This window comes from Falco cherrug, chromosome 12, assembly GCF_023634085.1.
Source record: "Falco cherrug isolate bFalChe1 chromosome 12, bFalChe1.pri, whole genome shotgun sequence".
NCBI lineage: Eukaryota > Metazoa > Chordata > Aves > Falconiformes > Falconidae > Falco > Falco cherrug.
In genome coordinates this window covers 35,575,087-35,602,796 of record NC_073708.1, presented here as the reverse complement: position 1 = coordinate 35,602,796, position 27,710 = coordinate 35,575,087, and the positions used below count along the sequence as shown (strand labels likewise).

Below are 27,710 nucleotides of genomic sequence, written 5' to 3'. Positions count from 1 at the left end.
ACAGTTCCCTCACTCTCCTGATGGACTGACTGAAAGTAACACGAAGGGTCTGAAATAAGGTGCACAAAAGAGGGAAACAGTTCTTATGGGGTCAAACTACCCCAGGCTCTCAGGTGTGAACCCCCAGAGCTGTTTTTTCTGGTGCTGCAGTGGCTGACCCCCACAGGGAGATAGGCACCCTGTCCCGTCAATGTGTGAAACGTGTATCCCTTGCCATATAGTTCCTCTTGTTAAAAAACCTGAATACAAAATATTTTCTTTCTGCCGTGATCCTCACTGGGGTAGACAACAAATATAGTATTACTGATGGTTATGAGTGATATATTTGGCAACATTTAAGGCCTAAAGTAAGCAGAATTGTGGTAAAAGCTTAAATAAATAAAAAAACTTCTTGGGTCAGAAAACACAGTGTGCCTACTACAACTGTTATTCTGTTGTGCTGCTGTGTTTACCAAGGTAGATACATAAAAAGGAAATTATAACTATATATAAAAATATATTTGTTGTTACAGATTGGATATTGGACTGTTGTATATTACCCATTTTACAGACATGCATAATAAGTTACACACACACTTATATATAAAGAAGTATGTAAGAACCCTTGGCCAAAGTTGGTTAGAAGGAAGTAAGGGAAGATAAATTCCTTCAAGCTGGAATACATGGCTATAGTCACTCAATGAAGCTGTATTTAAAAAAAAAAAAGAAGAAGGATATTCCACTTTTAATTGACTTCCTGCTACTCACTTTCTAAACAAAAACTGATCAACAGTGTCAGTATCACAGTAATTTGTTGTAACTGTGTTACAAAGCAGCTCTGGCTGCCCAGTTCTGGAGAGGAAACAGTCCTGAACTACTTGCATTATGTTGGATTCAGCATAATGCCTGAAAGCACTAGAACCCTCCTTGAGAAGGGAACAACAGGATTTATGGATGCATGTTCAACAGTGCAAGTAGAGCTTGCCTATGCAAGACAAGCAGACCATCTGTTTCAAAGACTGCTTTTTGTTAGGCAAGATCTTCAGTGTCAGATTAAGAGCTGTAACAGCAGATATATCATGTAGGAAATAACGTTATACAACTTCGTCTCTAAAATAAAGAAAGGGATGGTTCATTATCATAAAGAATTGTGTTCCTGATACGCCCTAAATGGTTACATTTCAGATATGGTTTGGGGGAAAAACCACAAAAGGTATGGTCTTTCAGTAGTGAGTGTAAGTTAGACTAAGAATTCAGAATTTAAAAACTTGTGAAAAGCAGTGTTTTCTAATACTACGGGAAAAAAAGGAATCATCTTGCAGTCATAAAAATTAGAGCAACATCCTCTGTTAAACATTACTGTTGCTCATCATTTTGTCTGGGTGCAGGACAACTAGCTTCATACTTCTTCTTCAGGCCTTTCAAATATATACGCAAACTGTCTGGATCCAATCGAGAATTTCTGACAGTCTGAAGCAATCTCATTGCTAAATGGTAAACAGCTCTCTGTTTCATCATCTCAGGAGTGCTCTTCTGCCTGTGCTGTTCTTAAAAACATACACATGCATTAACACACAAAATCAATTATGTTCTATTACTAAAATACTAATAATTAGCTATTTTCCAGCCTATTTCTGATCTGATTCTTGATTTGTGCACCAACATTACATTCAACACTCCTTAACCCCAAGGACTGCTCTGTATTGTCACCCAACAGTGACCTTCAGTACAATCTTGTATAACTGGCTCCAGAAATACAAACCTTAATGAAATAATTTTCATAAAACCAAAGGCAGTGCTTATCCTATAGCCTTTCAGAAACTGAAACATATTTGAGTTTTTGTAAAACTGTGTATTACAATATTATAATATTCTACTACATACCAAAATTTGTTTTGCAATACGATTTGTGATTTCCTTTGCATCCAAAATTACAGATGACGGTAGGGAGGAAACTTCTGCAGCTTTTAATCCTAAACATGTAAAACACAAATCAGGATTTTTGATGTCATTTTTTCCCCCTACCTTCCTGTCTGCCAGAATCGACTTAGCCTGCTTTTTAAAAGGTGAAGTTTTCATTTTTATTGAAATAATTTTGATACACATTTTGTGTGGCTTGCTTTTTTTTTTCTTTTTTAAAAAAATGAACATGTTTTTGAGACCTAAAATGTCTACTCTGTTGTTATGCCACCTCTAAGGTACACTTCCACATGAAGTTACTGCTGATAATACTGTAACTGGGCAGGTTGAGACACATTAGGGAGTAAAGAAAAAAAACAGCAGTGGTGACAACAGCTTTCTGGTTTTTAACTTGGCAGGCCAGAAAATACTTGTGCTAAATGCGCTCTCCATTAAATCCAGACATCCAGTGGATATGGATGTCATGTTCCAAATTCTACTCTGTTGCCAGCAGCCAAACTGCCAGATACTCAGGGTAAGAAAGAGATGTAAAGTATTTTCTTCTGCCCTAACATGATTTTTTTACTTTTTCCTTTGCGTGTGGCCCTGGGTGTTCTGAGGAAATTCTGTGCTTCATTGGGTGCTTTAACACTGCAGGGTTAAAACCAAAAAAGGGTCAAGAAGAGCCCTTGCACTCTTTCTCAGAATGTAACTTGCTCAAGTAAGGTAAAGCCAAGACACCAACATAGAGTTACTAAAGGTCTCCTATTCCCTGAGAGTACTCTCTAAACATACAATTCTTTCTTCTGAGTTAGCGGTGTCGTAGCATCTGAAATTAACCTTGCATTGCCAAAAGTAAAGAAACTTATTCTGAAAGTCTGATAAAGAAACATTTTAAGTCCAGTTAACTGAGGCCTGGCTGGAATAATTTGTAGTTGTCAATTACCAGCAGCTTGCAAAAATCATGTGTAGCTCATTTCCTATTGATTGAATGCCACCTAAATCAAGGATCCAACTTCAGAATCTAGTATTTGGAAACACAGATGTCTGTTATTCTTTAAAACATACAGCTATGCTTATTGTCACTTGCTCATTTCTTTATTGACCCATAACTAATCTATTGATCTGTTCAGTCTTCAGTATGATTTATTGTAAAATTAAGAGAAGTAAACCCACTTTCCGGAGAACGCTGATGCTTTAGTGGAACCTCTCAAAAGAGCCTTAGGCTGATACAGTAAAATGCCTGTCCTTGCTTAAAGAAACTTGCTCCTTTTTGCTAATCAAAAAAGGCCAAGCTGCTATTTAACTGATATATCATTACTTACAGCAGACCCATAAGAGACTTGTACATTACATAAACCTCAGCATTCATGGCTTTGAGTCTCCCCCACATCTTCACTCGCTTCTATAAGCAGAGATTAAATCACCTCAAGTACTGTGTGCTCAGAATGGCTCATCTCATTCAGAGGTGAATCAAGTAGCTACTGACATTACTAAAATGGTTTTTTCACTATGAAATTTCATGTAAGTTCATCATACTACCCCAAACTCACATGTTACAGACCTGCAGTTATTACTCTGCAAGAGAGATACAAGCTCAGCAGAAATCTGTCAGCAGAAAGTTATCTTATATAATCTTTATTAAGTTAAAGTCACAGTGGAATCCATTACCATAGTTCTTTTCCTCTGTATATCCTTTAGAGAGTGTGTAAGTATAAGCAATTTTCTCCTTATTTACAGCACTGCTTCTCACATGTTGCACTTCAAAATGGTAATTTTCCACATTGGGATATAAAGCATCTATATGACATAGTTCCAGGAAATGAGTAGCAAATAATGTAAATGCCTAAATAAGGAAACAAGAAAAAGGATTTCTTTTGGAAATTATCCTGGAATAAATAACAATAAATAAGAAAAATTAAATAATCTCACAGATGTCAAACAAATCTCACAGGAGTAGAACAAAAGCTCTCTTTAAATTACTAAAGCAAATTAAAATCTTTAAGAAATGAGTTCTACCATTGTCAAGGATTTTTTTTCCAGCTGGGGATTCTTCTCCTTTCTCAATAGATGAAAAAAAAGAGTATCAGAAGGAACAGGAAATCCATGATGTTTACAGAATTTCACTAGGGTTAATCTGAGTAATTGTCAAATGGTTGCCTTAATACTCTCAAGGAATGTTTTGCCAAAAATACAAGCTACAGAAAATATCCAAGTTTTTCAAACCAAACCACTGAAGTACTCTGAATAAACTCTGATGAGAAACTGAACACCTACATGCTTATTTCAAAAAACTGACAACAACCTCAAGATGATCACATAAGTAATAGAGGTGAAACTTCCAACCCATCTAAACCCATCTTCCAGTTTCCAAACAAGCCTCTAACCTTTGTGACCAACTCGTAAGTTATGTGGAACTACCACTGTACTCTGGAAAGGTAAGAGTCAGTAAAGAAGTTTATATTTAACATTCAAGCATACACAGCTGTACTAAGCAAAACTAAAGAGACTGGGTTATTCTCCTTCTAGATAGAAATGCAAGCTTGTGAGCAAGCTGGAAAGAAATGGTAACCAGTGTACTGGTTTTGGCTAAGACAGAGTTAATTTTCTTCATTGTAGTTTCTATGGTCCTATGTTTTGGTTTTGTGATCAACAGAGTGTTGATAACACAGTCATGTTTTAGCTACTGCTAAGCAGCACTTGCACAGCATCAAGGCCTTTTCTGCTTTTTGCCCTACCCTGCCAAAAGCAGGCTGAGGGGCACAAGAAGTTGGGAGGAGACACAGCTGGGACAACTGACCCCCACTGACCAAAGTGATATTCCATACCATATATTCACACAGCAATACAAGCTGCATAAAAGATGGATGTTCAGAGCTACGGTCTTTGTCTTCTCAAGTAACCATCACATGTGACAAAGCCCTGCTTTCCTGGAAATGGCTGAACACCTGCCTGCTGATGGAAGGCAGTGAAGGAATTCCTTATTTTGCTTTGCTTGTGCACGCAGCTTTGCTTTACCTGTTAAACTGTCTTTATCCCAGCCCACAAGCTTTTGCACTTTTACTCTCCCTATTCTCTCCCCATCTCACTGTCAGGGAGGGAGCAAAGTGGCTGGGTGGTGTTTAGCCAACTACAGGAATTAAATCACGACCACCAGTGAACCAAAGTGCATCTTATGTCAGCATTTTTTCTCTATCACTGTAATTCTTACTATTCATCAGGTATGAAAAATATCATACCTAAGCAAGAAGGCTCTATAAAATTGAAGTTAAATATGAGAAAATACTATATAAGGCTTACATTTTTTCAGAAACAGAATTACCTTTAAATTCAACAGATATTCACAGACAGCATAACAAATGCCAATACCTTCTTCAGCACTGGTACCTCTGCCAAGTTCGTCAATTATGATGAGTGATTTGTCATTAGCGTTTTGTATGATGTATGTTATCTAGGAAAATATTTAATGTGTTACCATTCCTATAAATGCATTTGTTAAAAGGTCTAATAGAAATACTGCTGTTAATAGGAATACTTTGTTATTCAGATGAAATTTAATGCAGAAATTTTTAAAAATCTTGTCAGATCTACAAATTTTACCTTTTGACAGCCTTTAAATAGCTGTCAATTCTAATCAAGCAAAGACTCATACTACAGCACTCCCTCTTCCATTGAACACATCACTTTCCCTCAAAATCGTATCAGTTTTGAAGAGGGAATTGAGAGGGCTTAGGCTCCTACAATTAATCATTTAAGGTCTAAGAGATTATAAAATGTTGAAACTCCTGTCCAACAGAGTACTGATTTTTACTCTTCTTGGGATATCTTTTTATTGAAGATATGCCTGGTTTTCTGTGATTCATTATCAAGGTAACAGATGAAAGCTGGATTTTTGACTACTTTTCAAAGTACAGTCAACAACAGTAAAAATGGGCCTTGGATCCTGGATTAACAATGTTTAATACCTCTTTCATTTCCTTCATGAATGTTGATGCACTTGTTTCTATATCATCATCCATACCTATTCTGGTAAAAATTTGCTCTGTGATTCGAAAAGAACAATACTCTGCTGGGACATAAGAACCTACAAAACAAGTAAATTATGAGTTTCTTGCGTCAGTACGGCAAATGCCAATTTGCCTGAATATGTCAGTGGGGAAAAAAAATAACCGGTTTTACACTTGGTCTTTATGCACTGCAGAGAATGCATTTTATTTGATAAAGTTTCACAATATTATGTTCTACCATTACTTTGTAAGAAAAGAATTATTATATAGACGCAATAATTTGAGAAGTTTATCAGTAAAACCTTAAGAAATCATATACCTGAAGCTGCATTTCAGTCTAAAGGGATGCAAAAGTAAGAATAAACACTAGGATTAATTTACGTTTTTGTAGCCATTGAATTACTAATCCCAAATTACCTCAGTTTCCCAAAACCAAGATTATATTGTGTTTATCAGGCTGTGAGGCTTATTAGTTTTATTGAATAGAGAAGAACAGGAAGCCTCCCAGAAGACTTTACAAACCTCCTCTATTCATATTAAACTTGTTTTTGAGACCAGCTCCTGAAGAACTTGCAGTTATTGGGGACTGGACCACAAACACAGGGTAGACAAATATCATTCCCCACTGCTAAGTAGTTTCATTCTAATAGAGTTAGGGTCAGCCCATTAAGGTCTTTCTCCTGTGCCATGAACCTTACCTTTAAGGCAAAAATTCTGAGGAATTCCTGAGTCTAGGGATGAGTCTCAGTTAAGACTTTACAAATACTTGGTTTACTTTTATAATTTTAATAATAGAAACTTGCCCTATTTATTACTACTTTTATTCGAAGCAGTTGATTATTTATCTATTAATTCTACTTGGGTACGTTACATTTCTCTGTGTAACTGAGGTATACTCAGGTTCACCTGTTCCTTCTGGATGACTAACACAATCATAGCCCAATGGGCCTACTTCAAGGACAGTCGCTAAGGTGCTCCAAAGGATTAAAGCATACAGCTGTGCTTCTCCTAAAGACAGACTGGGGAGTATTCCAGATGCACAGACAGGGTCCCATAAGTTTCCAATGGCAGACTGAAAACCTTGCAGTGGTCTCTGTCAGCAACACAAGAGCTGGTAGAAGCAAACACTTAAAAGTTACCTGTAACTATTTAGATAGAAACTTATTCTAGAAGCCAAATCATTCAACTCCATAGATATTTTTAACTAGATAACAATAAATGTGCCACAGACTTCTAATACGGTGTACACTTACTCACCAATCTGTGCCATAATTTGACAGAGAGCAATCTGTTTTAGGTATGTTGATTTTCCACTCATATTTGGTCCTGTAATGATGACAAAATTGTTACCCTCTGTCAAATATGTGTTGTTAGACACAGGTTTTTCCACAGCTATCTTTTCAAGAATGGGATGCCATCCCTGCTTGATTGCTAAAGTATCCGTAAATTCTGGACGAACTAAATGACAAAAAGGATATAAAACATTGCAGAGTTAGTATGGAAACTTTTAGGTTATTAAAGTAGGGCATTCTGAAATAAAGTAATTCCTGCAGAGCAGAAGTCAGACTCTGTAGTTCTGATTCCTCCCCAGTTTTTACTTTCCTGTAGCGAGCAAGACTAACATGCAGAATTTAGGAAGAATCACCAGCCACGTATGGGTACAGATTCTCGTCGTCAAGCAAGTCTTCATGATTCATTACTACAAAAAGAATCCTATAACTAACACTTCATTGCTAAATTAACACTGTGTTTGTGTTCTGTAATAAGTAGGGTTGGACTGCAGTAATAAAAAGAAATAGAAAAGACTAAAACTTGGAAAGTAATTAAAACTGAAAACCTGAGAGCCAGTTTCATAGCTAATATATTTTTAATAATTTATTTTTATACTGCTAGAAGCTTATAAATTACAGGGGTCACGAACTCTAGTACTACTACATACGTAATTTATTATATAAGCATGGGAAAGGAAGTAGCGTTCCTTCTATTTTTGTTCTATTTTATTGTATTATTTGGATATATATTATGCCTACACATATCCATTTGATACCAGGACTCTCCGTATGTATTTCTGTCAGAATACAGTTCTTTTCTGAACCTCTTCTGTATGTCTCCTCTTTGTCCACCTCAGTGGCAGTACCCCAGGCTAACAAAGAAGCGTTGTTAATTTTGGTGGTCTTTCTAAATGCAGCAGCCTTCAAGAAAGAAGTGCCATAACAGTTTTCCAGGTTTAACATTGGGGAACGCTAACTACTTGGTGTGGATTTTAGTCATTCAATGATTTAGATGAGAGAGTCAAGTGGCAAGGGGGACTGAAACCTACAAATGAGAGTCCAGTTCTTTTGGTGGATACACATTCATGCCTGGCTGTGGGGAGAAGCTAAGTGGCTTTGGTCTTATTATTACTGCTGAAGAAAACTTGTGCTCTGATTAATTTGGTGGGAGAAGGTTGCCTCAAGCGTTACAGTTATTGTTCAGTTACATATCAATTCCTGTGCTATGGGAACCATCAGCACATGCAGATTCACAGTCCATGCTGCAAAGTAAACTGATCCTGCTCATGAACTGGAAACTACACAGCAGCATCAGTAACGATGAACTAATACATCTCCTCAGATGGCTTTCAGACCTGAGTCAGTATCTACACCATATTGTACTGTAGGTATCTCAGGTCATCATTAATTGAAGACAACGTGCTCATTTGTACATTGCATAACCGGGCTAAGGAAGCAGGATGAACAATATGCAGGTAAGCACATGATGCTGGATTCCTTAGAAGACTACTTCCAAAAATGTCTAAAAGTGCTATAGAAGTTGAAGCAGAAACAAAGGTAGCTACATCTTTTGTTTTACAGTAAATACTTAATGCTGGTCTGGTTATATTATCTTCTGCCCTTCCAGAACAGAAGTGTAAACTCAGATGTCCACAGATTTCTGCTTTTGAACCAAGTATGCTTAAACTGGCTAACTTGAAAAGACCAGCTGTGAAGGCTTACAGCAGCTAAATGGCAGAATGTAATTTAAATGAATAGAAGCAGAAAGAACATAGGCACAAAACTGGCAAGGACAGACCAGAGATACACACCTAAAGCATACAGATACCCACAAGAATAAATAATGTGGGCTCAGCAATGGAGAAAAGACAAAACAGACTGGATATTCTCCAGCAGGAGTGTCTTTATCTGGCCTGTGACAGAATCAAAGAATAAACTTACCATAATCGGAAAGAGTGCAGGCATGGGCAAATGAAAGCAGCATATCCAGCATTGACACGATGTCAGACAGCTTGTATAGGCAATGAATGTGTTCATAGATCTCATTCAGGAGTTTACACACTATTCTGAAATAAGACACTGATTTTAGTTGTTGCACAGTACATTCTGCCATTTCATACAACCTAAAGAAATAAAGCAAGTTAATAACGTTCATACTGCACACATTAGGGTAGGAGGTTACTCACAAAATGCAATCACCTCTGCCAAATGCAAACAAATGTATAAATTTCTTTGAAGCAAATTAAAATCTTATACCATCACCTCATATCAAATTCTGCTATCAGACACAAGACGCATAACTCAAATACCAACAGCTCATAAGAAAGCTTCACAGAGAGATACAGCCATGGAATCAAGTATGTTTTATTAACATGTCAAATGTGACTCTAATTCCCTTAAGCTTCACTTTAATAAAAACCCCACATGGTTTCTAGAAATAATTTCCATAGAACTGACATGCAACATTACACTTAGGAAGTCTTCTGATATAGACAGCAGAGCAACACAACATGCAGCAAGGACAAAATACAGAAACAAACAGTTCTTCTCTAAATGCAAGGAACTGATTAAAAGTAATGATTCTGCATTACAAAACTAAAGCATTCCTTCTGTCATTTTGTGTAGATAATTCATCCATAAACTTTTAACAAATATGATGGCCACCCTTATTAATAAATGTCTATATATTTGTAACCACATTTAATACAATACACACTTTGTGAGGGGTTTTTTTGCCTCAGGAAGTACACTTGACCAGCGTCACTTTGGATTATTTCTGTAAGTAGTGGTAACAGAAAGCATTAAGGAAACTTGTAATTAGCTGTTAATTGGCCAAAATCAATCTAGTTAGAAAATATGAAATAGTTTTAAATGGTCTTACAAGTAGGTCATGTGATATATTTCTCTCAGGGATTCCTGACATCTTTCATTCATTTTTATTAAATCTGCTGAAGTGAAGCTATATGTGTTTTTCATTTTAGTGATCTACAAGGAATTCAAAACAACAAGAACGTGACATATTATCAGAAATAAAAACAGTTTCTAAAAAGCAAACTGGGAAGACTACCGGGCAGGGGGAAGCAGAAAAAACAATGCCTGGTTTCGTTCTTCCCATATAATTTTTTATGAAAAATCCATACAAGAGAATGCAGTTACCAGCAAGATATATGACTTCATATTTACACACAACATAATTGCAGGTAATTGCCCATTTCTGACTATATTAAGTATGAGTAGAAATAGGGCAGTTATGAAAAAGTACAATTATACCTTTATTTACTTGTAGATATCTTCACTGAAATTATTTTGTTGCTTAAATTACTGTATAATGTGTACTTTATTCATGTATTATACATTTTATATACAATAAGTATACAAACATATGAAAAAAGTTATCTAGTACAGATACCTTTGTAAATTCTGGAGGAAGCTGGCCATGGGGTAAAGTTGAACAATCAGCATTCAACTGGATAAAAAATCCACGAGCAGAGCTGAAACCTGTTTTCATTGGTAGGCTGTACTTTTCTGCAAGTTGTGTTACCATACCTACATACCACAAATAAAGATTTGACCCAATTTACATGCATTTATGTGCATACACACACACATATATTTGTGTTGGCACAAAGTACATTGTTAATGTGATTTACAGGCACTGAACGTGTCATGCAAGTAACATAACAAAAGGCTTTCTGCGGTTGGTCTTCAGGGAGTTAAGTAACATATTAATGTAACAAATGTGGCCGCACAAAGCTATTGGGAAAAAATTTCCAGTGAAAAATCAGATAAATCCATGTGTTCTTTAAAGACAGATCATGCATTTGATCAACTCCCAGGTGAGCCTAACTACAGAAAGGAAAGTCTGCTCAAGCACTCAGCAGCAATGTCTAATCACTAGACAGAATATGAACTGCAGACTACGGACTCTCAGTTTTTAACCAGTTCATAATTCTAAGCAACTTTCCTCAGACTAAGAGTAATGGTGTACATTTGTAATCCCCCCTTAAATCCATCTTGTTCCTAGTTGAGAAGGTACCATATGCAGGGAACTGTTAGATGATAGAAGAGTATGTACTGTTAAATCATGAGAATTCTGAATACTGCAAAAAGGGTAACTGTTGTACTCCTGTGAGAGGAATGGAGTTACTCAGTGGTGCTTCCTTGCTGCTCATTGCTCTAAGCTTGACCACTCTCATGTTCCAACCACTCACAACATACACTAGCAACTTAGGACATTCTGAATATAGAATCATAGAATGGTGTGGATTGGAAGGGACCTTCAGAGTCCAGCCCCCCTTCCATGGGCAGGGACATCTTCCACTAGATCAGGCTGCTCTAAGCCACAGCCAACCTGACTTTGGTGACGGGGCATGCACAACTTCTCCGGGAAACCCATTCCAGCATCTCATCACCCTCTTTGTAAAAAATTTCTTCCTTACCTCCAATCTAAATCTACCCTCTTTCACTTTAAAACCATCGTCCCTTTTCCGGTCCATACAAGCCCTGCTAAAACAAGCCCTTCTCCCTCCTCCTTACAAGCCCCCTTTACATACTGAAAGGCTCCCCACAACCTTCTCTTCTCCAGGCTGAACAACCCCAACTCTCCCAGCTCGTCTGCACAGGAGAGGCTCCCCAGACTTCGGACCAGTTTTGTGGCCTCCCCTGGACCCGCTCCAAGAGGTCCATGACCTTCTTGTGCCAGGGACCCCAGCGCTGGATGCAGTGCTCCGGGAGGGGGCTCACCAGAGCAGAGGGGCAGAATCACCTCCCTCAGCCTGCTGAACACGCTGCTTTTTACGTAGGCCCGGATACTTCTATTTTTACTTAATGCAGGAAGATTGCTTAAGCACGGTAACAGACATTTTGCTAAAATCCCTTTTGTTTGTATATTTCAACTCTTAATAGCTTGGCTAAAAAGTAGACCACAGATACATGAAGACTGCTTAAAATATAAAGAACAAAGATACCTTAATTCAAGAAGCTAAACCAAAGATTTACATGTTTTATGCAGAATGTTTTAGTTGGAATAATTCTATTTAACTTTTTCATACTTCTAGAGGATAAGGAACAACAAGAGTTTTAGATATAGGAATCACAGTATCTCAAAAGCACTTCAGTTACTTGTCAATGACAATCAGTTTATACTGATACTAAATACTTTATACCCAGAAGAAAGTTAAAATACATATGGATACATGGCTTCTATATGCCAGATGCAACATACTTTGAGCTCCAAATAAATAAAAATCTTGGTTTAGAAATACCTGCTATGTCATCAACAATTTCTGTGTATGTTCTACGAGCTATGTCAAGGAATTCATTGATGTTAGGTTTAACAGCATAGCATTTCTGGGTCCTCATACTCAGACATCCTTTTGTGTACCTTGTATCATCATTAATTACAGTTGTAATCTTTTCAAGTATAATTCCAAATCTGCAATATCCATTGTATCAATAATTAGCTACCTATTACTTTACCATTTTTATTTTCAGTATCACCCAAAAATTAGAGTATTACAAACAACCAAAGTAAATTACCTACTGTTAAAACCAAGCATAATTCCGTATCTGTTTTTCCCTCAGAATGAAGTACGACTATACCGAAGTCTGACCAAAGATATCATTCAAATCTTTGGGAGATATGAATTATTTCTCAAATACACAGGGAACAGCTGAGTTTTGGATTATTATTACTCTAGGAAACCACTACTTTTGTCTTTTCAGAATTATTTCTAATGGAATACAGTGCATCAGCAATTGCACTATCATAGCTAACCTTCTGTTGTTTTTTTTTCCCTGTATTTGTTTATTAGTTGAAAATTAGAATTTTGACAATTAAAATCAGCTTTTAGACAGAAGAATTGAGCTAAACCTCTAACTACAAATAAGCAAAAATGCAACATCTTTAATCTTAAGTTCTTAAGGTGAGAGTTTCTAACATACTTGCTACACTATTATGATAAATACCTTGTATCCTCAAGAGAATTGTAGTAAGCCTTTAGCAGCGATGTGTTACAGCTTCTTAAAGCAGCCTGTTGAAGATTAAAATATGGACACAAACAGTTACTTCTTTCTGTAGCCCAAAAAGGGCTTTTGTATGACTGAAAATTCTTAGATTCACCCAGGCTCATCAACAGTTGCACAACAGCAGCTTACAGAATCTGAGCAGGAATGTCCGTTAAATGCTTGTTACAAAATCAATTATTCAATTATTCAGGTAATGGTAGGAGTTCAGTTCTTAAAGAGTATTAGACTCAAATGCGTATTTTCAACTGGCTTAAGAATTTACACATTGGCAGTACTGTGTCCTGCAAGTTATAAATAACTTCTTTTTTTTTTAATTTGATGATCCCTATCGGTTCCTTCCAACTTGAGATATTCTATTCTATATTCTATGAAATTTAACAAACTGCTCTGTAAAAAATAAGGACAAAATGGTCTTTATTTGTTGTTGGTTTTTTTTTTTAAAATAAAATAAAGACAGCTTACTTTCAGAGGCTCCACAAGCTCTAGAGTATGCTTCAGGTAAATTAAATTAGTTATTTTTGATTCAGCAGTTTTAACCTGTTGAAAAATTTTACAAGTATTGGAGCTGTTTGTATGTCTGCCTGTTTGAGAGAGTACCTAAGAACTAGCAGAACTCATATTGTTAACTGTAAGTAAGGTTTTATACTTCTAAAGAAAATTGTTAAAATACTTTATAAGCTCACTTTGACAACTCGCCATGTAACTGCGTAAAAAAGTGTAGTTAAATTTTACATTGCCTACAGTGATAGTCTGCCCATCAGTAGGTAGTATTTTCATACATCTGCATGGACAATGATTGACTCTGAGAACACTGCTAACCCAAACCATGAACACTTCTTTGATCTTCTACGTATACATAGCTCTAAACTACATAGCCTGTACTCTTTCAAAGCAAATACATTATGTTTTGTAATTCAGAAGCATAGCTCTTTCCATAAATGCTGTTAAACACAAATTAACTCAACTTGGTTGACTCATCTTTGGATAATATATTTATATCCTTACACATACACCCATGTAATTAAAAAAAGTAAATAAAAGCAATAAATGTTTAAAAATTTTGCTTAAAGACCACTCTTGAAAATGTTTTGTCCACACACACATCCTACCTTCTTTTGCATGCCCCATTAACAATTATAAGAATTTTGCTGCTGATATTAGGGCACAGCGTATGTCCTGCATAGGATATACAGTACATATGCACTGTGTAAGAGGATTTTAAGAAACCAACATAGCTAAGCACATTATTTGGCTCTGAAGAAAATCTAGCATTAGTTTTCAACATGGACACAGGAGTATGACCCCATGTGAAATCTTTTCTTCTTTGCATATAACTCTACTTTTGTGATAGAGGACACCTCTCGCCTTACCTTACCTTCTATATAAAGTTGTTTTGGACTAAATGTATTTAACAGAAGAATCATAATCTGCAAATGAATATGGGGTCTCAGTCCCATGATGGAATCAGACATCCAAAGGACAGACATGGTCATATGTGAAGAGTTGGTATTTCATAATGGAATGTACCTTTTCTAAAATAGTTCTTTAGGAATTTTAACTGGTGTTAGAAGTGGATCTTTGTACATGCTGCACTTTAGGGTCAAAGGGAAAAACTGAATGAATACAATTATAGCCAGAAACTCTTCTACGTAATGTTACTTCTTTATGATTCATTAACGACTAAAATGCAAGCCTATCCTTTACAGTATCTGAAACTGATTTGTCCACAGTCACTCTGACAATGTAAAGCACGACAATTCAGAGAAGCAGATGACTTTGGTTTTGTGCTAGAGACATAGTCCTACAGATTTATGTGCTATGTCAGTGGATGAGCCCTAGTTTAACTTTTATATTTCCTGGAAATTCATTTAGACCAAAAATACTGGTACCTTCTTCCTGTCAGAGAAGCAATCAATATGTCGCATGCTTGGAACTTCATCAGAAACGGAATCTACTGAATTTGTTCTTCAGATGGGTGACCAAGTAATGCAGAGCAGATGGTCCTCATTTCCACCACAAGTTGGATATTGATCCAACTTCTAAGGATCCTTCATGATTGAGACAAGAGGGTCTTTTAAGGATTTTTTTTTTTTTTGGTCCAGATAGCTTTAATTTGCATATATATGCAGATTTCAGAAAAGGAAGTACTTCATATCACCAATTACATGATTTTTCAATCAACACATCTCAGCAAGACTGTCACTTGATGGTCCTCCTTAGGATGACAGAATGCTCATGTTGAACATACTGCTCGCTTTTAGTGATTGAAACTGTAGGCTTTTCAGCTGAAGACTTCATTTGTTGACCGGTGGAACATTTTGCAGTGACAATTCGTATGGTGAATGGGATCAGAACATACTGAATGGGTTAATCTAGCATTTGATAAAAGCAGCTGAGTTAGCACTCAAATTAACATGTCTGTTGCATGAATACGAAGCTCTGCTATATTGGACCAAATCAAGACTGAAAACGCTTCAGCTAAGTTTGGTGCACATGGTCCTATATGTACATAGAGGCACCCAGGCTGACAGTTTTAGTCATACAGCTAATCTTTTATTCACGTTACAGATCTCTACAAGGAAAGCCAGGAGCAATCAACATTCAGCTTTTTGGATATATCATTAAAGAGATTTTTCTGGATTAATTACACTCCTACTGGAGTCTGTATCTGATTTCTTTAACTGGCATTAGAGAAGTCATTTACGTAAGCAAGTAATTCAGCATGTGAGAAGACACCGAGAGGTGAGAAAGTTGTAAATATCTGTGATGCTGGCATACCAGCATAGAAACAGGTGAGCATAAGCCTCAAAAGCATTGGAAGAAATATCCTACTCAAGTACAGTAGGCAAATGTAACTTATAATGGAATGATGACAATATGCTGAGCAGAAAAAAGCTAAGGTTCAGTTATCTCAAGCTCACTGGTTAACCATAGTGTCTGGTCTCAACCAAGATCCAGTAGTAAGCTACATGTACTACATGTATTTATGTTTTGATATTTGTATTGCATGTGTTAATATACAGATTGATATACAAGGCAAGGTCTGACAAAAAAATAATCTTGCTTTGAAAAATGTTAATAGCCACTAGGCGGGAGAGAGCTTTTATACCCACCCCCCTTCAGCAATTTTTGTTTACAAATTAATTAAGAACAGGAGCTGACCTCCAGTCTAATAAAGACACATTGGCACACTGAAGGAAGGGAACCCTTAGTTTAATTAATCACAACTATCTCCTGGTAAAAACCATAAAAATATTCCAGTGTGATTTTCAAGGCAAAAGATTAAATCTGTCTTGACCTCCTAGAAGACTTCAAAGGGGAAGTTCACTATAAATACTGAGGAGGAAAGACTGTCAGGTTCCTGAAAGCACTCTAATGGGTGCAACATGAGGCATAAGGCATTCACACAGAGTGAAACTGCCAAATGCATAAGGGATAAAACACCTTCCTGCTAAAGCTGATAATCCTGCATAAGCAGATAAAGTATCGCTTGTCTTTCAACTAAACTAAGTTATGCTCTTATGAACAAATGCTTTTATCTGCATTTCATTTTGGTCCACCTTGCAAGATGTGCTATTTAAGGTAACAGGTAAGAGCAGGGTACTCTCTTAATCTGTAAGACAAGACCCTGAGAAAACTTAAGAGTAATCAGTTCTCCACTACTTCACTTATTGTTTGCATTCAAAGGTTAACAGAGAGGCATGGGTCAAGCTGAGAATTGGACAAAGAAAGGACTTTTAAACAGTATTCATAACCTAGGTATCTCTGTGTGCTTGAGACATAATGTTCTCTGCTTATGAGCATAGAAGAAACTTCTGTCTCATTTGATACTGCTTGCTTATGCTGTCCATGTGAGTATGCCATTTTCTGTCAGGTGATCGCTGTTCAGAGGAAGCACTTAACTCCTGCACGAAAGCTGTGCATAGCTCATACTATGTGTCTTGGAAAGCTACAGGTAAGTCCCAGTTCTGGCTTTGTATGTTTACACAACTGACTTTGTAATTGAATACAGATTTATCTGTATTATAAGCACAGTTGAGCAAAGTCACAGCACTTCTTAAGAACCTTTTTAAAAATGTTTTTTCAGGCAATGAAGACAAATACCTATAGATTTGTATTTCATGAAAGCTAAGAAGTTATTTAATTTCTAGTGAGAAAGATGCTTAATTTTCTTTAGGCTATCAAAAACTGCATTAACCTCCAAAAATAAGAAAGCAAATTTCTGCTACACACTTTTTTCTTTTATGCTGTTGTGAAGAAAATTCTCCCCTCTCATCTTAATACTGTCAAACCGGATGTCCACTTATGAAGAATAAAAGTGGGGAGTGATGAATGAGTAAACATTTTTGGAAGTCACGTTTGCGTAGAATGTGATATTGAAGCAAACACAAATTTTTCTAACATTCTCCTATGAGAATCTTCTACTGCTGTAACATAAGCTATAGTCTCAATCTATAACATTATTCCATGTTTTTTTAAGGTGCAGTCTTTTTCTTATCATATCATGCAAATTTAAAGTTACCACATTTATATATTGCATGTTATAGACAGATAACTGATCATCTAAGGTGTACTTCAAAACATACTGTATCTTGCTTTGGAATTTGTACCAAAACTGAAAGTAGTTGTTCTGTATCCAGGAATTTTGAGATAACTGTAAAACAAAAGTAAACAGAACAGAAATTGAACAGTAGAATTGTAATAAAGCCAAATTTTTAAAAATGCACACAATTACTTAGCAATACTTATGCTGATCTCTTTCTTTCATTCTATCTTCACAAATTATTTACCAGAAAAAAAAACCAGGTTAAATCCAGCTTCTATCTAAATTATTTTGTCATTACTACACTTACTATGCCTAAGCATGTAGTGATTATTGTACAGGTGGACATTTATCAGTTCAGCAATATTCTTTTTGTTAGATTTAATCATATGTCTCTTGTGATAAAGATTAAGATTACATGACTCAGCTTCAGGTGGACTAACTCATACTCTGGTATTGTATTTTTTCTTATATTTCTCTGGACAACTATTTATGAAGCAATCAAAAAAAAAATATGCATCCAAACACATATTGCATCAATGATACCTTCATGTGATTTTAACATATACATTATGTATACTTGTATACTTCCAACATAGTGTATATCTAGCCATAGAGGTGAAGAGACAAACGCAAGTTGTTTGAAAAATCTATTGGCTCACTGACTTCTATCCATTTTATCAGAGAAATTCACTTTTCTTAGCAAAATACTGGAGAAAAGTATCACTACCATAAAGATTACTTCAAAAAATAAAGTGTGCACTATATAAGTGTCACCTGATGTCACCTGACAAACTATTAAAAGAATACTTTTCGAACATATTAAGCACGGCATGCTTTCATGGATTAGAAAAAAAAAGTTTAAAAAGAAATATAATAATATGTATTCCAAAAACTACCTATTAACTACCAATTAACTACTACCTGCTTGAAGACCAAAAAAGAGCTCCTCATCCTGGAGTAATTCCTGAACACAGTCCAGTCTCATGTTAATTGTTTCAGCATCAACTAATGGCTCCAGGATACTGGATCTAAGTCTTCGACTTCCACCTGGAGTTTTAGTGTAATTTAGGACACCAAAAAGTGTGTGGCTGTTCCTTTTGAGAGGGGGGGGAAAAATTATGCAAAGAATACACTCATAAAAATAAAGATGGTAAATATCAAGTGAAATTTTCAGGCAAGGGTATCCTACAAATTCGAGATACGCTTTTTGGGATGCTTAGCACCCCCCATTTGACACCATTTTTTGTGGTAGCATTCTATTCCTACTGCAGCAGTGTAGTTCACCTTTGTCCTCTCAACTGAGCTAATGAAAAGTGAACAAAACTAACCCTCTAAAAATGAGGCAAACTCTAATCTGAGATCAAATACTAATCAGAACATTTTCATCAAAATACATCTCTGAAAAATATTTAAAATACTTAGAAGCCCAAGAGAGAAATAAGCGTCTATTTTGTTTTTTTAAAGAACTACCTCACAGCGAATACAGGAGCCAAATAACATGCTTATGAATTATAAATATTATTTTCATATTCATGGCTTTTACATGTTACACATCCCCGGGTCTCACACATAAGTGTTGACTGTATCTGTTTAAAAGAAACAGCATTTTTTATACATATATAAATATATATATAAATATAATAAATATTTACATCTAGTACATACCTAAACAGTTTCAGACAACTGAAGCTTTCAATGCTACTGGCTTGAACGAAAACCAGTGAGAACACTGGGGCCATATAAACATTGATTGAAACCAGAACTTGTATAGGAAGAAATCTGATACAAGTATACAAAACAAACTGCACGAAAATAGATAGATAGTACAGAAACTCCTGAAATATCACATTATAAAAGAACAAAGCAACAGTCCAGAGAATTAAGAAAGGGGGAAATTCAAACCCAGTTTTATTAAGGACATATTTACCACAATACGCAACTCATGACAAGACTTAAGGGGAACTCTACATTTGGGATAGTATCTACACCGCCTACCTTTAAGCGACTGAAGGCTCATTTCCTCCTGCCATAAATTAAGAGAGACAAGCCCCTCCACTAGCACAAAAACTTGATTTAGGCGTTTCTGGTGTGTGCCTGTACTATTAACTTTTACCTGTTAGTATCTGATACAAAGGTATCTAACCACACTTTAGAGGTAAAATCTATGTAATGAAAATAGCTGTGTGTGGCCTGATTCAAACTTGCCACTGGGTCAGCAAAATTTCTCCAGCAATAATGAGGGGGGTAGGGGGAGAGAGAGTGTCTTGAAGCAGTTTACTGTTGCTCAGTTCCTCCTGTGACCTCCTTCCTCTCAAAATAACCTGTGGAATTAGCAGCAGCTTTCAGAGAAATATTGCTCTGAAAATCTCACCGATCTTAAGAGTGGCTGGCTCCTAGAGTTACATACGAAGCAATGAAGCAAACAAGAAGGAACTGGGGGCAGAGCATGACAGATGAACAGAAAGAAACTGTAATTACCTCCCAGTTCTGAAGAACAGATCTAACTGTGTACTGCCCACAGAAATTCTGGAAAGGGAAGAAAGCAGTGGCAGAAGTCTAAGGATGACTGATCTAGTCAAAGATGTCTCTGCCCACAGCAGGGAGTTTGGAACTAGATGAACTTTAAAGGTCGCTTCCAATCCAAGCCATTCTATGATATCTCTCCAAGTGGAAAGCTCTTATGAGTAATAATTGGGAGTGTGAGGAATCTCCAGGCTCCCCTTTTCGTATCGAGGTGATGAGTAGACTTCTGAACAGAGGTGGATCTCAGAACTTGGCAGGCAGCAAAGTACAAGTTCCAAGTCTTTTTTCCAAGAAACTTTCCATGTTTCTAACAAGAATAACAGTCTTGAGAAAGTAAGCCTTGCAGCTGCTTCTGCCTAGAAGGCAAGTAAGTCCCGGTGAAGGAAGTGCTCCAGGCACTGTTCTCATTGTGGAGAAATACCATCCAATCAAGTACCACATTCCCTGTGACCATCCTTACAGCAATTACTGTGTTTGCCACTATTCCTTACGGCTAAAGGAAAACAAAACAACCTTTCAAGCCTGGAGCCTTTATCTTGTGTTAAATGAGTAAAACCTAGGCATTTTAATCCAACATAAGCAACTTCTTGCAAAAACGTTGCTTCCTTCATTTTGCAATCTGTGAAATTTTGCATCATCATTTGTAAGTTTGAATAAAATACAGAAATCAATGTAAAGATGACTATGTACCATCTATTCCTGCAATTTACTTGTAGGATTTCCTAAGCTAGAAATTTTTTGCCAAATTGTAACGCATTTCTCTGTCCAAATATTATTTTTTTAAAAAAGCTCTGAATAGTATGTAAGTTCTGTCATACAGAAATGAATGTAACAGTCAGTTCTGACACAAACATCAAGGATACTTGGTGAAAATACAACTTTTATATAAAAGTGTAATTTGTAAACTTAAATATTCTTACCGAGGATCTCTGTTATTAATTACTAGTTCAAGATTTTGCGCTGATGAAGAATCTATCATAGCTGTTTTCTCACTCCCCTGGAAACGCACCTTGAGTGACTTAGGAGCATAAACTGAATTTTGAATAAATTCAACATATTTTAGCAAAGCTGCAGCAGCTGCAAGACAGTAATACCTTCGAAAGAAACAAGCTTTAATGAATGTTAAATAGTGCTATTTAAGTACCACAAAACCAAGCAGTGCACTACAGAAATCACATTCACACTTCTGCTTGACAACTACTGGGATAAGCACTGAAAAAGCAGAACATTTTAAGTATGTTCTAACCCATGTACAGTGCACATATGTGCATGGTAAACCAAATATTCATGAATGTTTGACTGTCTGTACACTTGATAGCCCACCTCTACAAAGCTGCTATTGTTAACATACATATTTCAGTAGTTACACGTGACTTGAAATGAAGACCCAGGTCACCAAGTATCATTACTCAAAAGTGATGGTAAAAGGAAAACATCTGCTGAGGCCAGAAAGGCTGGCAATCACAGCTGTTACATTGTATTGTTAAATAAAGAAGGAAAAGGAGAATATGGAAGTCTATGAAAACTCAAAAAAAAAAACCAACCCAGAATCTGTAACAGGCTTTCTATTTAAGTTTCTAGATATATCAGAAACACTGGGGGGCAAAAAAAAAAACAAAACCAAAAAACCCCCCAAAAAACCCAGCTCTGTTTTATTTTCTGACTTTCGCAACAAGCCACAGACCTGTGTACTATGTATGTAAAAAGCTGTTAAAAACTTATCTGGACACAGTATGCTTTTTTCCTTATTTAAACATACTTTGACTGAACCTCCATGAAAACAGTGCTGAATTCAGATGCACACAATTGTTCTATGTATTCCAAACCCTTTGTTTCATTGAAGTATTTTCTCTGGACAGTTGTAAAAGTCACATTCTGTGAAGATGGGGTGAAAAGCAAATAGTTTAAAAAGTTACAGAGAGTTTTTCACCAGACAGATTTCCCTATTTTGCTAGTGATACATGTTTCCAAGAAAATCTATCAACCCGTTCAACTGTCTTTACAGAACTATTCATTCTAGCTTCTTAGCACAAGTAAGCCATACTATTGGAACTCATCTTTCCTTCTCTCTGGTAGTGAGCACATACAAAAAGGCTCATATGACTGCTTTAAGTCAATTAACATAGGCTTTTTCTTGGGTATTGCTTTTCCTCTCAAGAGCTAGCTAGTCCACATTGTGAATTTAACTTGGATTTGGATAAAGTTAATGACTTTTTGAGACGAGTTATTTTCATGCTAGCACTGATGCTCAGATTCAAAGTGTAGTTTTCCCTTGCCAAGGTTTAAGCCCAAAGGTAAAGCCTTTTTTAAGGTAAAGCCTTTTGATAAGGTAAAGGCCTTATCAAGCCTTCAATGGTAAATAGGGAATAAAGATATGCAGGTTAATGTAACTGAATATGCACAATGCACCAGTGATTTATGCAAGAAAAAGAGGAGAGAAGTCAGTAAGGGAAAGAGGACTCATGAAGGAGCCATCAGCAGTGTAGACATGGAAACAATTCAAGTAGTAATTACTACAGTTTTTTAAATGTTCTGAGACTTGAATACTCATAAATTATGCATGCTAGTTCATCTCAGCCTCTTACTTCGTCAGTGCTCTTTTTCCTATTCTGTGATACACTAGCCCCATCTATTTATCAGGTTGAGAGAACAAAGGAGCAGCAAAGGACAATGCTTGCTTTTTTGATCTCTGATTCTTTCCAAGGTTCAGTATTGCTCAAATTACTTCAATGCCACACATTTAAAACTTCCAGCTGTAATTACTAATATACTTAACTCTGTAATTGTCAGGATTAGAACTAGCAATGCTGAAGCTGCATTTAGATTATCCTTTACCGTGGTAAAATTTGACCCGAAAAATGATACAAAACACAAAATGTGGCTGTGTTTAAGGTTTCAGAAGTTGTAGAAAACTTTCAAATCAAGAATCAAAGTGATCAACAAGAACTCTAGAACAGGGAATGAAATTTAAGAGCTTACCTTGAAATGTTCTGTTATCAGACTGAACAATTTTGTTGTGCTCCCTGCATCACAAGCAGTGTTTGACATTATTATTTCTAGTGGTGTTAAAATCTTGAGTTTAGTAATAACCTGAACAAAAAAAATTACATAATCATCTGAATGTGTACATTTTTTCATGCACTCACATTTTCAAGATGCACATTTCATTTTTATTTTTAGTACTGTCTATTACAGAAGAATTTCTGTAGCTGCCAGGTGCAATACGTACTTACGTGTGTTAAGGCCAGGATAAGCTTTAAAAGTACTAATGGTCAAAAAAAAAAAAAAAAAGACATTATACAACACATTGATAGCCGTTTATATTCTGAGTTACATCTACTTAGTCTCCTAATTAAATTTATGTTTTACTTCTTTGACTACTGTAAAGATGCTACAAGCCACATTATTTTCCAGCATGCGTATCAACAACAAAACCATTTAACTAAGATGTTTTACTAACACTGCTGTTGCATAAATCAGTTTACTCTCACAATTAATGTTGAGTATGCAGTGCTGGTAGGCAGAACACCTGCCTGTAGACTTGAGTAAATTTCATTTTGAACTAACTGAGAAGGAGTATTTGTGCAACCATACAAAGCTGACCCTGCAGTTATTCTACTCCTGCCCAGCTCCCCCCCCTCCCCCCCATTTACACAGCCCTGCTCTCAAGAGTTGTTTTGTTTTGCCTGATGAAAATATTTGCAAGTTCTACTACCACCTATTGTCCAATGCTCTTCAAAGCCAGGCATCTCACTCCCACATAGTCCAAACACTATTTTTCTGCAGAAAGGCTATTTTTCTTTTGCAAAATATTATTTCCTCTTTATCTAAAATCTGAGACACATGAAATAGCAGTCCCTTCAACGCTGCACGTTTTCTAGAACTTGTTCCTTTAACTTTTGTGAAATTTCTTCTATAAATTAAAAAATTAATTTCCCATTGGTCATAAGCTTTTTTAAGACAGACAAACAAAATAATTAGCCTGTAAGGGATACTGCAATTAAGTATGCAACAATACCTTGGCATAAGTTGTATTGTCTGCAAATTGTGACAATATGACCTCAGGATTTTTTAAGTCAATACTGGCCATTCCTACTTCACCTCTGGCAAGGCCTCTTCCTTCTACTACAGCTACAATAACTGATGCAACGGTATGAGCAGAGACTGCAGATGAGGATGTAGCTGTAAAACATTCCATATATTCAGTTACAAGCCACCACTTTACATTAACAGAATTACACTTTGCCATTCCAAGTTAAATATGTGTTTATATTCCCACATCTGTGGAAAGCCCTTTCAGTTTACCAAACTTCATTAACAATTAAAAACTCCTTACTTGCCATACCATACAGACAAGGCACACCTTCCCAAGTATGAACATCATAACCTGACATTAGAAGACTTACTGAATGCATTTGAGACTGTCAGAACTAATCACATTTCTGTAGCAAGTGAAAACACCACTTCTGAGTCACCATCTCTGTACTAAACAAAAAAGATGTTTACTACACTCCTAAAGGCATGGCTATTATTAAACATTTGCCATTTTAAAATCAAGACAATGCACAGCTATTACCACTAGTTAAAATTGGATATATTAATTGCAGAGAGATACTGTAACATAATATTCTACTAAAAGCACAACTTGGATCAAGGTGGCTTAGATCTCACCAAGCTAGGGGAAACAAATGTCTTTTTCATATACATATATATTTAATCTGATTTTACACTAAACTTATTAAACTATTCTAAAATGCATACATATAAAGTATGCTTGAGAACCAATAATTTGATTTTCATTTTCATGTTTTTTTAAGAAACATTCTTAGCATCTTAAAATTGCTTCAAATTAAATTTTCCCAAATATCACAAACTCAACTAATCTCATCTCCTTCTTCAAATATCCACCCATGATTCCAAGACACGCCTTACAAAAATAAATGTAAAAATTAAGATTAAAGCTCCTTAACACCTAATGTCTTCCTTTCTGAAGACCCTAAACCTCACTGTATTTTCTTATCTAGTCTTCTTTCTTTTCCCACGTAGATAAAACGCCCAACCCAGCTGCTCTAGCAATTTACCCAACATAACATAGCAAATCTACCTTGGGATGGTACTGCAGACCTACAATAAACCTGATGTTTATACCTGAACTGAACTCTATAGACCTATGATTCGTAATCTCACATTATTCAGATCAAAACAGCTAATTTCATAAATGGGGCTGTTCTGTGTTCAGCTATGGCTGACTGCAGTATAGTTGACTGGAGACGAATTTTGACACATTCCTTCATCTCACTCCTCCCATACCACTTCATACAGTACTGAACTTTAACAGCACCAAGTCAAAAAACAACTGTCTCCTAGTGCTACTGTTTTGGTGTTTAAAACCTAAGCTGTGAGCCAATAAGAAGCATAGTCTCAGAGATGAGGCATCCTCTGCAATCAGAACTGGCGGGGATAAGATGATGGACAAAATGAGCTGACCCTCCCGCTTCTCCCCAGCTTCCCTCTGGGTGCCTGCCATCACAGATTGTACAACAGTATGTCTTAACCAAGACTAATAAAGTCCACACATGCCAAATTATGCCTCACTACGTAAGAAGCACTGCTTTGAAGCACTAAATTACAGTACTTCCTAGACACAACATTTACCTAATGGGGTGATACCATTTTAATTCTGTGTACTGAACTTTTAATCTATGAAAGACCGAAAATATGTATATAGTGCTTCTTTTAGTATCTCAGCTAATTTTTGTTTCATCTTTGCAAAATGGTGTTACATTCTTCCAGATTCTGTTGGAGAAGCTACTAATGACATTTTGCTTGGAAATCTGTGACCCAAGATTGTCATACTGTGTTACTTAGATGAGGAAATGTGCAACCTGCTGAGCAATACTGAAGTTATGACCCCACTATGAAAAGCAATTGATACATACACTTTGGCATAATTTCTCAAACTGGAAAAACCTTTCACAATCTCAGTCATCTTAACTTTCAGCTGAAAGCCAAACTAAACCTTACAACAGCTGAATTTAACAGATTCTTTACTTAAACCTTCTTGAATTCACTTAAATACTCAGAAAAGACGTCATTATTAAATAACCATTAAGTCTAAAGTATCCAAAATAAGAAAAATACTTGCATATAAAAGGCATGCCCCATTTACACTTTCAAAAACATCTAAACTATATTAGGATTTGGTAGCATAGGCATATTTACTGATTTGAAACACCAATAAACTCTACCTGCTTCATAGTGATCATTTACATTCTTTTCCACCATTAACTTCCCTTGTTCTTCACTGAATTTGCTCTCAAGAAGCAACGGGATAAGAGCATTGTCAAAACAGGGAGATCCCACTGAAGAGGTGTAATACACCAAACCTGCCATTTTCTTCTGAGTAAACTCAATCTGTACCCCCAAAATCAAAACTAATTCTTACCAGAAATCAGGAAGGGCAAGATCAGAATTGGAGTTTATCTAAGAATTTAAGATTAAAAGGCTATTTGAACTGCAATTGGCTACCACCTGCACGAAATCTTTGATGCTGCACACACCCAAGCCTGAACTTTCATTTATTCTACCTGTGTTCTGTAAGCCACAATATGTCAGCAACAGCATTCCCATGAAGTTTCATCTGAGGCCTGCTGAAAATGTAACTGTTATTCTGAATCTTCTAATCAGAACAACCCCTGGCCCATAACATCAGCTGATCCCAGTACTATCTCTTCTTTTCAAAGCAACTAAAAGTTGAAGATAGTAATAAGCATTTCAAATAAAGTATGATAATTACACAAATTTTATTTGGACGCTGGTTAGTTTTTCAGTTTGCCACACTACAAAAAAATACAGCAACCAACAAACTTTCTTCAAAATGTGATATCCTGGACACGTTGCCTTTACTACAGATCAATGAAAGACTGATCAAGGAATCTCACATACAATACAGCAAGCATAAACAAATGTACAGATGCACACACACAAACACAGAATCATATAATTGTTTAGGTTGGAAAAGACCTTTAAGACCATCAAGACCAACTGTAAACCCAGCCCTGCCGAACCCACCACTAACCCATGTTCCTAAGCACCACAGCTATGCATCTTTTAAATACCTCCAGGGATGGTGACTCCACCACCTCCCCAGGCGGCCTGTTCCAGGGCTTGACAACCCCTTCCATGAAGAAATGTTTCCTAATACCCAACCTAAACCTCCACTGGCCATTGCTTCTTGTCCTATTGCTTGTTATTTGGAAGAAGAGACCAACCCCACCTCGCTACAACCTCCCTTCAGGTTATAGACAGCAAGGTGGTCTCCCCTGAGCCTCCTTGGTGGCTAAACACCACACATGTAAAATCAGAGGAAACTGAAGACTTGGGTTTGTTTCACTGTTAAGTTGCATAAAGTCTAGAGAAACCTGTCCTATGGGTTTCAACATCATAGTTATTCTGATT

At 36.4% G+C, this 27,710-nt stretch overlaps 1 protein-coding gene across 1 annotated transcript in view; it reads right to left on the bottom strand.

Moving 5' to 3' along the window:
* Positions 1 to 708: 708 nt before the first annotated feature.
* MSH4 (mutS homolog 4) overlaps positions 709 to 27,710 on the bottom strand; it is a 32,655-nt gene continuing 5,653 nt past the window's right edge. Inside the window, exons 3-20 of the mRNA XM_055724682.1 lie at positions 24,271 to 24,434; positions 23,232 to 23,342; positions 22,012 to 22,127; positions 21,173 to 21,346; positions 18,651 to 18,823; positions 17,770 to 17,837; positions 13,646 to 13,720; positions 13,124 to 13,188; positions 12,421 to 12,590; positions 10,566 to 10,702; positions 10,038 to 10,141; positions 9,098 to 9,222; positions 7,143 to 7,343; positions 5,844 to 5,962; positions 5,201 to 5,329; positions 3,550 to 3,724; positions 1,864 to 1,952; positions 709 to 1,521 (exon numbers count right to left, since the gene is read on the bottom strand). Of these exons, the coding sequence (XP_055580657.1) occupies positions 1,336 to 1,521; positions 1,864 to 1,952; positions 3,550 to 3,724; positions 5,201 to 5,329; positions 5,844 to 5,962; positions 7,143 to 7,343; positions 9,098 to 9,222; positions 10,038 to 10,141; positions 10,566 to 10,702; positions 12,421 to 12,590; positions 13,124 to 13,188; positions 13,646 to 13,720; positions 17,770 to 17,837; positions 18,651 to 18,823; positions 21,173 to 21,346; positions 22,012 to 22,127; positions 23,232 to 23,342; positions 24,271 to 24,434 (2,381 nt within the window). The 3' untranslated portion in view covers positions 709 to 1,335. The remainder of the gene's footprint in view (positions 1,522 to 1,863; positions 1,953 to 3,549; positions 3,725 to 5,200; positions 5,330 to 5,843; positions 5,963 to 7,142; positions 7,344 to 9,097; positions 9,223 to 10,037; positions 10,142 to 10,565; positions 10,703 to 12,420; positions 12,591 to 13,123; positions 13,189 to 13,645; positions 13,721 to 17,769; positions 17,838 to 18,650; positions 18,824 to 21,172; positions 21,347 to 22,011; positions 22,128 to 23,231; positions 23,343 to 24,270; positions 24,435 to 27,710) is intronic.